Source organism: Lathyrus oleraceus, chromosome 1 (assembly GCF_024323335.1).
Source record: "Lathyrus oleraceus cultivar Zhongwan6 chromosome 1, CAAS_Psat_ZW6_1.0, whole genome shotgun sequence".
Classification (NCBI taxonomy): Eukaryota; Viridiplantae; Streptophyta; class Magnoliopsida; order Fabales; family Fabaceae; genus Lathyrus; species Lathyrus oleraceus.
The window spans coordinates 53,932,392-53,947,847 of record NC_066579.1 but is presented as its reverse complement, the minus strand read 5'-3'; the positions used below and the strand labels follow the sequence as shown (position 1 = coordinate 53,947,847).

The window sequence follows — 15,456 nt, the reverse complement described above, 5'->3', positions numbered from 1 at the left end:
ATTTTCTAGTGAATGCCTTGTCGACCCCTTTCGGAGCCCAACTGGCTGCTAGCTCACCTACGTCAATTCCCAACACTGATGCCAACTTGGGCATAACGAAGTCTTCCTCGATCTTTGGGAACGGTTTTTTATCCTTGATGGAGTGGTTTAGAATCCTTTCAAACTCTTCCAAAGTGGGAGCCATCTGGAAGTCCGAGAAGGTGAAGTAACACATCGGAATGTCATAGTACTGAGCCAAGGTAGTGAGGGCCACATAGTCCACACTCGCATTCACCAGGTCTAGAATGTTTCCATAGGTTGCATAACATTTGTATTTGACAGGGGCTATCTTGGAACTTAGGGATTTCTAGCTATCCAATCGGGGTTCCTTGTACCCGAAGGAGAACATGCTTTTTCTGAGAAGAGGATTCATGATTGCTTTGCAAAAGTCTTCGTAGTTTCTTGCAATAAACACCAAATAATAAGAGCTTTGTTTTCATTGTTTATGTGCATGATGCATGAATGTATGAATGCATGGGTGATTTGGTTCATAAGCACGGCTTTCATAAGTTGAACACGCAAGCAGACATAGTATCACATGCTCAAGATACGAATGGAGGACAACACTGACTGATTTCCACCATAGGGATCTCACTGGTCGTAACCTAGGGTTATAGATAGGAACCCCAAAGTCATTGATTCATTTGACTATTTGCCACTTACGAAAAAAGCTTTTCGATCGTCAACTCCCTCAAATGAGTCTCCTCTAGGTGAGATCTTCGTACCAACCCACACGAGAAACGCTTTTTGGGGGACCGCACTACGGGACCATCGACATCGGGTTCTAGACAAGGGTCTTAAAGTCACGGACCTCCTTGACTGTTTACCGCTTACGGAAAAAGCTTGTCGGTTGACAACTCCATCAAGAAAATCTACTTTGAGTGAGATCTTCGTACCGACCCATATGAGAAACTCTTCTCGTGGACCCGCACTTTGTGACCATCAATCTTAATGGGTTGAAGGTTCAATGTTCTACAAAGGTCCTTAGAGTCATTGATCCTAATGAAGACATTGATCACTTACGCCAAAAGCTTGACGGTCGTCAACGTCTCCAAAAGGGTCAAGTCTAAGCGAGGTTCTCGTATCGACCCTTACGAGAAAATATTTTTGGTGGCCCATACTACTCAACCTCTCCTATCTTAAGTTCCACTCTAGACTCGGGTATAGAGTCATTCCCATAAGGCTTCTTGCAATCAAAGTTGTATCCATCGATACTATAGAACCATGGAACTATGTAACAACCATTACGAAATTTAAAGTGAAATGCAATAAATATAATAAGCAATCAAAAGGATAAACATTCATACATGCGAGGAAGCAACCTAGATTAGGCTTGACTTGCTTAAGGAGGTGTCCCCAGCAGCGTCGCCAGTTGTCGCTACGCGAAAAATACAGAGCACCGTCGGTTTTTATTTATTCCAAAGGAAATGGAAAATATCGAGAAAACCCCAAAGAATGGTCATCGTGATCACGAATAGGTTCGGAATTCGGTTATGCAAGGGGAAGGTATTAACACCCCTCACATCCATCGTACTCCATGGGAACCATCTAGGACGTTTGTGCTAACGTGGATGTTGTTTATCGAATGTTTACTTGCCAAAGCTTTGCGGAATGGATGTGGATTTTAATTTAGTGTGCTCACCAAGGATTGGGTCCTCGTGCCTACGTATGTCCACTTGTTGAAGTGAGAAATCAGAGCCCCGTAGTTCGTGGGTTTAAAAGGTGTGTTTGTTTGGTTGATTTTATTACCTTGAAGAAGGATTTTCGACTGTGTCGCCCTAAGGCTCAAAAGGTTTGAATGAGTTGAAATTGTTTCTAGGTTTTGTGAAAGCGTTATTGATCTCGGATTGCACTAAAGACTATGGATAAAGGCGAATACCTCGAACTACCAAGCCAAACGTCTTGTGTTTGAAGCATTCAGAACAAGTATAGGAAAACTCAATTCTCATCCCTTCTTTACCACTTAAGGCTCGTGGCGTACAATCCTAATCGTATTTATTGTGTTTTTGAGTTTGATTTGAGAAAAGAGACCGCTTAACGTTGGATCAATGGTTTGTTTATTGAGTTTGATTTAAGAAAAGACTGCTTGACGTTGGATCAAGGGTTTGCTTATTGAGTTTGATTTGAGTGATCGTTCCTAATGCCTAAGGGATAGCTAATCAAGCAATATAAAGAAAGCAAATAAAAGCATACATCGGAAAGGGGAGGGGTACATGTAAAGTACAAGGGAGTGCGGAAATAAAAGGTCTAATTGTCAGGTAGTCCAAGAGAAAGTCTTGTGTGTGCATAGTGTCGTAAACTAGAAAGCGAGTAAAAGATTACAAGTTCTTATTGATTCTTGAACACTCCATCCATATTTGGGTTGAATACTTGTCCAAAGTCTTTTGCAAGGGTCCTAATGAGTCTCTAAATCCATTGTCCAATGTCCATTCCATGCTTGAGAGTTATCTTATTCTTTTGCATTTTTTAAGTCTTTACCATTTTAAATTAATTTTAGAATGAATGTGAGTGACACTATGGATGTAATGTGTGCAAAATAAAATAATTTGACAAAAATTAAAAGTTAGAAGTTAGATACAAGAATTTAAAAGATTGAGGCGAAATGTAAAAGTTAGGTACGGAATTTAAATGTTAGATGCGGAATTTAAATGTTAGAGTTAATTGTTAGAAATTAGATCAAAGTAGAAATTATAAGAGAATTAAATCCAAAACAAATAACAAAATATTAATTCTAAACTATTAACAAAATTAAATCTACACAATTAATCAACCAATGAAAATCTAACAAATCACATAAATTCTAATTATTAACAAAAATTAATCCCAAGCAATTACCAAATCAATTCTAAAATCTTAACAATTAAAATCCTACAAAAAATTATCCATTAAAATCCAAAAAAAAATTATCAATTAAAATCCTAAAACAATCAACAAAAATTAATTCCAAACAACTACCAATCAATTTATATTCTAAGTCAATATCATTATTAACATCTAAAATTAATATCAACTAAATCTAAAAAAACAAATCAATATTCTTATTTTCAAACAATTAACAAAATTATTATCCAACTAGCATTTTACAAACAACATGGTTAATATTCTAATTATCACACAATTAATCCAATTAACAAAATTAAAATCAAATTAACAAAAATTCAATCCAATCAATTCAGCATGGGCCTAATCCATCCTAAACCCAAGCAGGGTGTGTTGGCCAGTGAAGGGTGCAAGGCGAATTTTGTTCCGTTTGGGCCTGATGAAGGCCCAAGGATAAAATTGAAAAAAGAAAAAAGAAAACAAAAAGGCCAAAGCAAACAGCATCCCCAGGCTTCGCGTTAAACATCTTCACTAAGATGAAGATCAGGTCGTGACAACGACTCTAGCCGCGCCGGATCTCGTCACCGGTGACGATGATTAGAGCCTTCGTGACGCTCTTCATTTCTACTCTCCCCAACCTATAAAAACAATAAACTCCAATCAAACCGAACGACCGCAAGTCGCTCACCACACGGATCCAAACACGCAGACGAAAACGAAATGAGATTCGGAACTCACATCACCACAGACAACGATCTAGGCACAGGGGATTAGAAGTCCTACCGGAGATGGTGAAGGCAAGGGCCTCGTCGGTGGAGTCGAAATAAAAGGTCTCATTGTCAGGTAGCCCAAGAGAAAGCCTTGTGTGTGCATAATGTCCTAAACTAGAAAACGAGTAAAAGGTTACAAGTTCTTCTTGATTCTTGAACACTCCATCCATGTTCGGGTTGAATACTGTAAGAACAAAGTTGGTTCTACAATATATCTCTAAGATTTTGATGATAACAAAGGATGAAACCAAAAATAGTACTCTAACAAAATTCTCTCTTAGTGTGCAGGACTTTGAACATTTACGCAGGATTCTGACCATACATCAAATACACAATTTGATCAGATATAAAGTATTAGATGATCAGATGCCACTCAGAAAGGAATACGTTCATAAGGTTCTGATTTTGATCAAAGCAGTTACCAGCGCCACAGTAAGAAGTCAAAAGCTCCAACAAAAGACTACTGGATTCAGACTATGATACTTAAGAAGTCTAGAGCACTGAGAAGCTCTGATAAAGTCAGACATAATCATCCTTGAAGACAAACTCTGGAACATCAAGACTCTGATGCAGATTCACAAGTCCAGAATGCGTAACCGAAAAAGAATCTCATTATGAAAAGGAAGTATTTAAAGAAAGGAATAATGAGGCAGACAAAATGGTTTTAGAAAGAAACAACAGAGTAATGACATTAATTATTCTTCAATGACCAAGATTCTGTCATCACTCCAACGGTCCTTCACAACGACTATATAAAGGATGGATTACTTCTCTAGAGAGACACACCTGAGACACACCGAAATATCATTCATTCTCTCTCTTTTTCACGAGCTGCTGCTCTCACGTGAAAAGCTTTTGCTCTCATATTTTCTGTAATACTTGCTTGTTGTTAGAAGCACTTTACATTACAATTTATTTTTGCTTAACCCATTTCCTCAAGTGACTCTGCGCAGTCTGAATACTTGAGAGGGCTAAGAGATTATTCTCTTGGACGATTGGTTGTGTAATCTTTCAAGATTAGTGGATTAAGTCCCTTTTGAAGGCGAAATCACCTTGGTCGGGTGGACTGGAGTAACTTTGAATTTCAAGCGAACCAGTATAAAATTCAGTGTGTTTTGTTTTTCTGAAAAAGTTTTTATTTCTAAAAACAATTCAACCCCCCCCCCCTTTCTTGTTTTTCTCAACCTTCAGTTTGTATCAGAGCTTCAGCTATGTTATTGATTTTCTAATCAAACACTTAATAGTGTAGAGAGATCTAACGTGAGAAAAACTATGGGCAACACCAATGGAAGAGATAGTTACAACGCTAAACCTCCAATCTTTGATGGAGAGAAATTTGATTATTGGAAAGACATAATTTAAAGTTTCTTTCTGGGCTACGACGCTGATCTCTGGAACATTGTCACAATTGGCTACACACCACCTGTGACAGACGCCGGAGTTGCTATTCCTAGAAGCAAAATGTCAGATGATCAGAAGCGTGAATTCAAGAACCATCACAAAGCCAGAACGATACTACTCAATGTTATTTCCTACAATGAATATGAAAAGATCACCAACAGGGGAACAACTAAAGAAATACTTGACTCCCTAAGGATGACTCACGAAGGAAATTCTCAAGTCAAAGAAACAAAGGCTCTGGCTCTAATCCAGAAATATGAAGCCTTAAAAATGGAGGACGATGAAGCTGTAGAGGTAATGTTCTCTAGATTTCAAACTTTAATTGCAGGACTCAAAGTGCTAGATAAAGGATATACAACTGCAGATCATGTCAAAAAGATTGTTAGAAGCTTGCCCAAGAAATGGAGACCTATGGTCATAGCCTTAAAGCTATCAAAAGATATGAACAATATCAGCCTTGAGGAACTGGTCAGTTCACTCAGAAACCACGAGATAGAACTAGAGGAAGATGAACCTCAAAAGAAGATCAAATCTGTAGCACTAAAGTCCAGATCCGAAAGACACAAACCAGATAGAAACAAAGCCTTCCAGGCTGAAGAAGAAGACATTGATGACTCTGAAAAGGAAGACTCTGACGACGAAGAAGAATTATCCCTTTTAACCAGAAGAGTAAAACAACTCTGGAGAAAAAGGAATAATAACTTCAGAAGACCAAGACCCAAGGGAGATCGATCAGAATCAACTTCCAGAGGTAAATCTAACAAAGATATAACATGTTATGAATGTAAGGAAACAGGTCATTACAGAAATGAATGTCCCAAGTTGAAGAAAGAAAGCTCTAGAAGAGAAAATTTCAAGAAAAGTTCCTTCAGAACCAAAAAGGGACTGATGGCCATCTGGGATTACAGTGGATCTGATTCCTCAAAATCAGACTCTGATGAACATGCAAATGTTGCACTCATGACGACCACCTCTAGAAATACATCAGATGGAGAATCTGAATCTAAAGAGGTATTTTCTGATCTTTCTCGCTCTGACCTCAAATCATGCCTTTCTGAAACTCTAAACTCATACCAGAAACTTAAACAAACATTTAAAGTTGTTAAAAAGGTTCTTGAAGAAACCATCGAAGAATGTGGTAAACTTGAGATGACAGTTTCAGATCTAAAAGATGAAAATCTAACTTTGATATTAGAAAGAGACTCCACAAATAAACAATGTTTAAAATTTGAAGAAGCGTTATCTCAAGCTCCACAAACTTCGAACACAGTAATTTATGAATATGAAAAATCTTTTCAAAAGTTTCTGAAGAATGAGATAGAGAGAAGCAGAATGGCGTCCATGATTTATGGAGTTAGTCAGAATAATAGAAGAGGAATTGGGTATGACCCTAGTGAAGATAAATATTCCACTAATCACAAACCTAAATCTCCATTTTCTTATCACTACACACATACACAAGCACAACGTTTTGATAATGCTAGAAAACCCAAAGTTTCAAGAAACTCTGGGAAAACTAATCATAAAGGACCCAAAAGATTCTGGGTACCAAAAGATAAGATTGTTTATATTGCAGATATCTTATGCAGTAGAGTTAAGACACCAATCATGGTACTTGGACTCTGGATGCTCACAACACATGACGGAAAGAAAGTATATGTTCCAAAGCTTGGAACTTAAAGACGTTGGCTTCATAGGTTTCGAAGGAAATCAGAAAGGAAGGATCAGAGGCTCTGGAACTATTGGTAATGGTACTCTTCCCTCTATATATGATGTTATCTATGTAGAAGGATTAATGCATAACCTGTTATCAATAAGTCAATTAAGTGATGACGGCTATGATGTAATCTTCAATCAAAAAACGTGTATAGCAATTAATCAGAACAACGGAACAGTCTTATTCACTGGCAAGAGGAAAAACAATATTTACAAAATAAATCTTTCAGACTTAAAAGAAAAAATGTAAAATGTCTGATGTCTGATGTCTGTTCATGAAGAGCAATGGGTATGGCATAGACGCTTGGGCCACATTAGCATGAGAAAACTATCTCAGCTAAATAAACTCGAGTTAGTCAGAGGTCTATCCAAGCTGAAGTTTTCTTCAGATGCTCTGTGTGAAGCATGTCAGAAAGGAAAATTTTCCAAATCATCCTTCAAAAAGAAAGATATTGTTTCCACCTCTAAGCCTATAGAACTTCTTCACATTGATCTGTTTGGTCCTGTTAAAATAGCATCAGTCAATGGAAAGAAATATGGACTAGTTATTGTTGATGATTTTAGTCGCTGGACATGGATAAAATTCCTAAAGCACAAGAGTGAGTCTCACTCTGTATTCACTAGCTTCTGTTCTAAAGTGCAAAACGAATTTGACTCTAAAATCATCAGAGTCAGAAGTGATCATGGTGGAGAATTTGAAAATAAAATTTTTGAGGAACTATTTGATTCCAATGGAATATCCCATGATTTCTCCTGTCCTAGAACTCCACAACAAAATGGAGCTGTAGAAAGGAAGAATAGGACACTCCAAGAGATGGCCAGAACCATGATCAATGAAACAAATGTGGCTAAGCACTTTTGGGCTGAAGCAGTTAATACAGCGTGTTATATTCAGAATAGAATCTCTATAAGACCTATTCTGGAGAAGACTCCCTATGAACTGTGTAAGGGAAGAAAACCCAACATTTCTTATTTTCATCTTTTCGGATGCTCTTGCTTTATTCTGAATACTAAAGAACATCTGAACAAGTTTGATTCAAAAGCACAAAAAGGTATTATGCTAGGATACTCAGAATGCTCCAAGGGCTACAGAGTATACAACACAAAAACCAAAATTGCGGAAGAATCAATTCATGTCAGATTTGATGATAAGCTTGACCCTGAAAAGTCAAAGCTAGTTGAGAAACTTACAGATCTGGAGATTACTCTTGCAGGTTCTGACGAAAAGACCAAAGCACCAAAAGAATCCAGATGCAACTAAAGCCCCAGCTATCCAGAAGAAATCAAGAAGTTTCCCCAACATCTCTGAAGATTTGATTCTGGGAAACAAGGATGAATCTATCCGAACTAGGTCAACATTCAAGGTACCTGAAGAAATTCCTCTAGGATTAGTATCTCTGATTAAGCCTACTTCCTGTGATGAGGCACTTCAAGACAATGACTGGGTTCTAGCTATGCAGGAAGAGCTAGATCAATTCTCAAAGAATAATGTCTGGGATCTTATTCCAAAGCCCAAAGGCACTCACATTATTGGAACCAGATGGGTGTTCAGAAACAAACTAAATGAAAAAGGCGAAGTTGTCAAAAATAAAGCTCGACTGGTGGCACAAGGGTACAGTCAACAAGAAGGCATTGACTACAACGAAACCTTTTCCCCAGTCGCCAGGTTAGAATCTATTCGCTTACTTGTTTCATTTGTTGTAAATCATTCAATCAAACTATATCAAATGGATATCAAAAGTGCATTTCTTAATGGTTATATAACAGAAGAAGTGGATGTCAATCAACCTCCAGGTTTTGAAAACTCAAATTGTCCAGAACATCTTTTTAAACTTAAGAAATCATTGTACGGTTTAAAACAAGCTCCTAGAGCTTGGTATGAAAGACTAAGCAATTTTATTCTGGAACATAACTTCATTAGAGGAAAAGTTGACTCTACACTCTTCTGTAAAAACATTAGTAATGACCTCATGATATGCCAGATATATGTTGATGACATTATCTGTGGTTCAGCTAATCCTTATGTATGTCAAGAATTCTCTAAGCTAATGCAGGCAGAATTTGAAATAAGCTTAATGCAAGAACTAAAGTTCTTTCTAGGAATTCAAACCAATAAGGCTTCAGAAGCCACCTGTGTTCATCAAAGTAAATACATTAAAGACATCCTGAAGAGATTCGAAATGGCAGAATGCAAACCTGCTAAGACTCCTATGCATCCAACTTGCATTCTGGAAAAAGAAGAAGTTAGCCAGAAGGTTTGTCAGAAGCTCTATCGTGGTATGATAGGCTCTCTTCTCTATTTGACTGCTATACATCCTGATATTCTGTTTATTGTATGTCCATTTGCCAGATTCCAATCAGATCCTAGAGAATCGCATTTAATAGTTGTTAAAAGAATACTCAGGTATCTGAAAGGAACTCCTAACATGGGCCTGATGTATGAGAAAACATCAGAGTATAGACTTTTTGGTTACTGTGATGCAGATTACGCAGGGGACAGAATGGAACATAAAAGTACATCTGGGAACTGTCAACTCTTGGGAAAGAATCTGATATCCTGGGCCAGCAAAAGGCAATCAACCATAGCTCTGTCCACTGCAGAAGCAGAATATATTGCAGCATCACTATGTACTACTCAGATGCTCTGGATGAAGAATCAACTAGAAGATCTTCAAATCTTTGAGAGTAACATTCCTATCTTCTGTGACAATATTCCTGCCATCTGTTTAAGTAAGAATCCTATTTTGCATTCCAGAGCTAAGCACATAGAAATAAAACATCATTTCATTAGAGACTATGTTCAGAAAGGGGTAGTAACTTTAAAATTTATTGATACAGACCATCAATGGACTGATATTTTTACCAAACCCCTTGTTGAAGACAAATTCTCTTTTATCTTAAAAAATCTAAACATTCAATATTGTCCTGAAGGAAATGTGCCTCTAAGATAGCAAAATAATACTCTGAAGTAAACAACTGGATTCTGTATCTGACTCTGATGCTACTACCTTTTAGAAGTCATCTGAGTTAGAAATCTCCAAGAACCAACCCTTTGGTATTCCTGAAGATCAGATAAAGTAACATGTGGTACATCATGCGTCTGACCTTGGAACTTCTAGACAGCTGTCTAGCAGTAATCAAGAAACAAACTCTTGATATATCCTCGAGCAGTGTGCTGATTTTGGGATTAGACATCATTTATAAGCCGTAATCATTCTCCTCTCTAACGTGCTTACTTGGTTAATGTGTTATCGGTTAAATTCTCATTTATGTGTCGTTTTGCATGCGCCCTAGTTGTGTATTTATACTCTTCACAATTTACAATGGCACACTTTTACACTCACGAACTCACCTAACCCTCTCTCTCAGTTCTCTCTTCTCTCAAAGGCTTTTCTGCAGTTCTTACCAAGTTCTTCAACATTCATCATCATCTTCAACCTTCTTCATGGATTCTCAGCAACAGTCAGTATACAACCTCTCTCAACAGATGAACTCAAATGAAAAAGCTCAAAGTTCAAGTCATCAAAACCCTGCAACCACCGGCGTCGTTTCCACTCCTATCTACAAGGAACCTCACATTCTTGATCGTGAGCCTCACATTCATCTCGCAACTCCGTTTGACAAGCTGGAAGTTCTTTATGAAACCTTGGTGGATTTTGACAACATGAAGAGAAATGGCGTCGACCTCACTGATGAACTAAAGAAGCAAGGGTGGGAAAATTATTTTCAAGGCCTCTATGGCCCGGTGTACACAAATCTGGTGAAGGAGTTCTGGCGGTTCGCAGACTCTGATGATCACTACATTCTCTCCTACGTTCTGGGAGTCAAGATAGTCATCACAGAGAAATCGATTGCTTCTCTTCTGAACATGGATAAAACTGGAGGAAGACGCATCTACAACATCAACCCTAGGGCAAAGTATCTGTCCCAGGAGATAAACCCTACCATATTCCAATAGAATGCTGAAGGCAAGCATTCCAAGAACAAGGAACTGCATCAGAACCTCCGGGTATGGCTGAAGATTATCTTAGGCACCATCCATCACCGTCCGACTTCTAACTCCTCAGACTACATCAACATAGACCAGAAGTGCATCCTCTACTGAATTCACAAGGGTCTGAAGCTCTGCCTACCTGCACTTCTATTCAAGTATCTCAGAGACTCCGTGAAAGATACCGGAAACAATATGAAGACAAGAAACTACATCCCTCTGGGGAGACTGATCTCTGATGTGCTGATTGAGAGTGGCCTCGTGGACCATCTGATTCAGCTCAGACTCATGGAAGACGTCATGATTGACACTGTCAAACCCCTGAATGCTCGCAATCTGAAGAGCATGGGAATCATTGATCAAGTGAGAGCCAAACCAACACTTGATACCTCCTGGGAAGCACTTAAAGATCGGAGGGAGATTCCAAATGGACTCTACTTATTCTCCAAGGTCGACCCCGCAGAGGTAATTTCTTACTATCTAAAGGGTCTGTACAGGCAAGGAGTGGACATCACAGAATTCCAAGTGGACTGCCTGCCTGAGTTTCCACCAGACTTCTAGAAGAGGACGCGAGAGCCCTCTGAGAAGACCAAGTAGGCGAAGAAAGAGAAGCTGGGAGAAACATCTGGATCAAGACCCCCAGTGCCTCTGGTCGGCTCTCCAGGTAAGTCTGTATCTCTCCCTCCTTTTGTAAAAATTAAACCAATTGCTTCTTCTCTCCCTCAAACAAACCCGATATACACAACAACTAATGCTCCTCCCTCAACCACCAGATCCTCTAACCTACCATCTCAAAAATTCAACCTTGCCACCACAACTCTACCTGTTTTAGAAGCAGAAATGATAAATGAAACCACTTCACCATCTTCATCACCATCTCCACAATCCCCACCTTACTACGACCTTTCATCTGACACTGAACCCTCTGACCCTCACTCCCCCACTTTGGCTCAGCTCCAAGACCATTCCCTGCCCTCTCAAAAGCCATCACATTCTAACCCTAAACCTGAAGTCACTTCCCCACCTTCGGAAAATCCAAACACAACCACTTCTGAACCTCCACCATCAGAACCAACTCACCCTGAACCACAACCCTCAGAACCAATCCACTCTGAATCACAACCATCTGAACCACCACACTCTGAAATACCACAACCCATCACTTCCACTGACCAAACAACTCCCACACGTAACCTAAGTGCCCCCACCCCACCCTCATAAACCTCTTCCAATGAACCAGAAACCACCCTTCTAACCCTTGAAGAAGCAATTACGTTTTTTGCAGAGTCTTCATTTGAAAAGGTCAAGTCTCTAACCATAAACTCTGGTATCAATGATGATCCCTCCACTATAAGGACTCACTGGAACAAAGTGATAAGTTGGATGACCTCTGAAGCTTTCAAGATGAAAGGCCTCTTTGAACAAGTCCGCAACGACTTCATCAGAGACGCTGAGATCAGACTCCAAGAGCGTATAGCCAGAGAAGCTGAGGAACGGGCAAGACATGAAGCTGAAGAGAAAGCACGCCAAGAGGAACTTCAGAGAATCAGAGAAGCTAAAGCCAAGGCTCTTGCTAATGCTACTGCTGCTGAAGCTGAGGAAAAAGCCAAAGCCGATGTTGAAGAAGCAGCGCGCCTTGCTGAAGAGTCTGCTGCCAAAGCCAGAGCTAATGAACTGACTCAGGGGGAGTCCTCCAATGCTGGATTCGTCCCTCTGGTCCTGAAGACTCTCAAAGAGATGCAGAAGTAACAACGGGTAGTTCGAGTCAGACTGGATCAACATGACTCTATCAACGTAAACATTCAGAGCATGTTGTCCTAGCTACTCCAGAGGATTCCTCCACCTCCAAACCCTTAGGCACCTATGCTATCCTTGCTTGTTGCTTTCTCTATTTTGCTTGTTGTTTTTATATGTTCTGATGTCTGTTTCTTGCTTTCTGCTTTCTGGCTTATGTAAATGCTTATTTATATCAATATCAACTCTTTTGCCATGTCTTTTTTATTCTGACAAAAAGGGGGAGAACTAAAACAACTCTGATGAAAACATATCTAATTCCTTTCAAGCACTGCAAACATTTTCTCTCAAATCAACGACTTAAGATATGCAGGAAAGTAGCTAAAAGCACCAAACCATGGAACGTCTGGTAAGAACTTCTGAACTATCTAAAGATCTAACTCAGGGGGAGCCCACTGTAATATCTAATCTAAGAGTTTCTTTAAATGTTTCATCTTTAATCTGAAATGTTTTGTCATCACCAAAAAGGGGGAGATTGTAAGAACAAAGTTGGTTCTACAATATATCTCTACGATTTTGATGATAACAAAGGATGAAACCAAAAATAGTACTCTAACGAAATTCTCTCTTAATATGCAGGACTCTGAACATTTACCCAGGATTCTGACCATACATCAAATACAAAATTTGATCAGATATAAAGTATTAGATGATCAGATGCCACTCAGAAAGGAATACGTTCAGAAGGTTCTGATTTTGATCAAAGCAGATACCAGCGCCACAGTAAGAAGTCAGAAGCTCCAACAAAAGACTATTGGATTCAGACTCTGATACTTAAGAAGTCTAGAGCACTGAGAAGCTCTGATAAAGTCAGACATAATCATCCTTGAATACAAACTCTGGAACATCAAGACTCTGATGCAGATTCACAAGTCCAGAATGCGTAACCGAAAAAGAATCTCATTATGGAAAGAAAGTATTTAAAGAAAGGAATAATGAGGCAGACAAAATGGTTTTAGAAAGAAACAACAGAAGGAATGACATTAATTATTTTTCAATGACCAAGATTTTATCATCACTCCAACCGTCCTTCACAACGACTATATAAAGGACAAATTACTTCTCTAGAGAGACACACCCGAGACACACAGAAATATCATTCATTCTCTCTCTTTTCACGAGTTGCTGCTCTTACGTGAAAAGCTTTTGCTCTCATATTTTCTGCAAAAAAATTAGTTTTGTGTTAACAATCAAATTTAAATTTCAACACTCAAACCCAACCTCAAAAACCATTTAAACTTCAAAAATTAATTTGAAGTTTAAAGTCAATTCGAGAGTTATCTGCTTCGCACTAAAGCTGCAGATTTGATGAATCCAACTGACGCGACTTGTAAATCGAATTGAACCACAATCAAATGTATGAAAAATCGAACCACTCATGCACCAGAAACACATGACCAAGCACCAAATGACTAACCAAGAATGGTCGTGGATCAGGATTCAGATGAGATATAAACCAAATGGCCACCTGATTAACAAAACACATGGCAAGTCCTGATGATCAAGGCATGATCAGGCTTGATCAAATGCCTCAAAAGCGATGAGATTATTCATCGATGGTATACACCAAGGGATTAGGGCTTGATTGATTGATCCACCTCAAATTACCGATGAGTCCTGGTATCCACCAGGTGCAAGCACCAAGCCACGAGTTCAAGTCGTACGTCTTCTTGTGTTGAACCATGCTTATTCAAATGAAATGAATGGATGAAGATGATATGCAAATGTTTGGGGTTAGTGACCTATATGATTTTGTGAAGGGTAAGGCGAATCTTGGGGTATGACACCAGTCTCACTAGATCAATGATCCTTAATCGGTTAACCGTTGGATCGAATTCAAATTTGGAGGCAGGTTCGTAACACATATATCTAACTTTTGACCATTCATAATTTCAAAACAACGTCTAAGATGAGAGTTATCTGCTTCGCACTAAAGCTGCAGATTTGAGAAAAAAAATCAGTTTTTTTATTCTTATTTGTAAGCTAGTTTGTTTTGTGATTTACGGTTGTTAGCACTAGTTTGTGAATCACTTTAAGACTTTCTTGTACCCTTAATTGATTATATTGGAGTTATTTCTTTGGTATGGACAGCTTGTGGTTTTTACTCTCATATTGGGGGATTTTTCAAGTTAAAAATATTAGTGTTCTTTTGTACCTTTATTTGTTCAATTTGCCGTCTTATATTTGTTGTTGATCCTCAAGATTTTTACAAATATGTGGAATTTATATCTACTGCGTATTTATCTGTTATTGTGTCTTAATTTCCCATCATATATTTATATGGAGGGATCATATTAACATTTTCATTAGCATGCATTCTTGGTTGTGTGAATATAACATCATGATGTCTCTTGCTAGCCTTTCTTAGAAAAAAAAAACCTTTACAAACCTACTTCATATATATTATGTAACATTCTGTAAATATAGATATGTCTGTTAATACAAATACATTAGTTACAAATAATATTGACAAATATAATTTGAGTTAGTGTGTTACATGTATGCTTTCTCAAACAAGATTTTTGTAGTTGGACAATATTTTGTTGACACATTTTAGTGTACAAAAATTATTGAAACTACCCGACAAACTGAGAAGCCAATAAAATTCCTCAATTTCACCACACTTTCTCTAATTGGTTGACCTTACTCATTTCAATCAACCTTACATAACACAAGAGTATATAATACAATTAATTAGAATAAACAGCCAAATCAATAGGTTGATCTAACTTTTTATTATAAGTGTAATTGATTAAATAGTTGACTTTGTTTTAATACCCTTACTTTTATCTTTAGGGGGATTTCTATCATTTGAGTCAGCCACATGATGAAACGCTGTTACTATATAAAGAAACATCATCATCATTATAATGTGAATAATTTTTGAAATGCTCCATTTAATTGTAAACATATATGATTTAATGG

The 15,456-nt window shown here is 38.2% G+C and overlaps 1 protein-coding gene across 1 annotated transcript; it reads left to right on the top strand.

The window, feature by feature from the left end:
* The first annotated feature begins 11,577 nt into the window (after positions 1–11,577).
* LOC127091078 (extensin-like) lies at positions 11,578–12,486 on the top strand. The gene is made up of 2 exons (XM_051029606.1): positions 11,578–11,926; positions 12,215–12,486. Exons 1-2 carry the CDS (start codon positions 11,578–11,580, stop codon positions 12,484–12,486), a joined length of 621 nt encoding a protein of 206 aa, XP_050885563.1.
* Positions 12,487–15,456: the final 2,970 nt, after the last annotated feature.

Excerpts from the sequence above, each read along its gene's own strand:
- LOC127091078 (XM_051029606.1), top strand. The coding sequence starts at position 11,578 with ATGATAAATGAAACCACTTCACCATCTTCATCACCATCTCCACAATCC. Across the intron at positions 11,927-12,214 it reads TGACCAAACAACTCCCACAC|CCAGAGAAGCTGAGGAACGG; the intron begins GTAACCTAAGTG and ends AAGAGCGTATAG.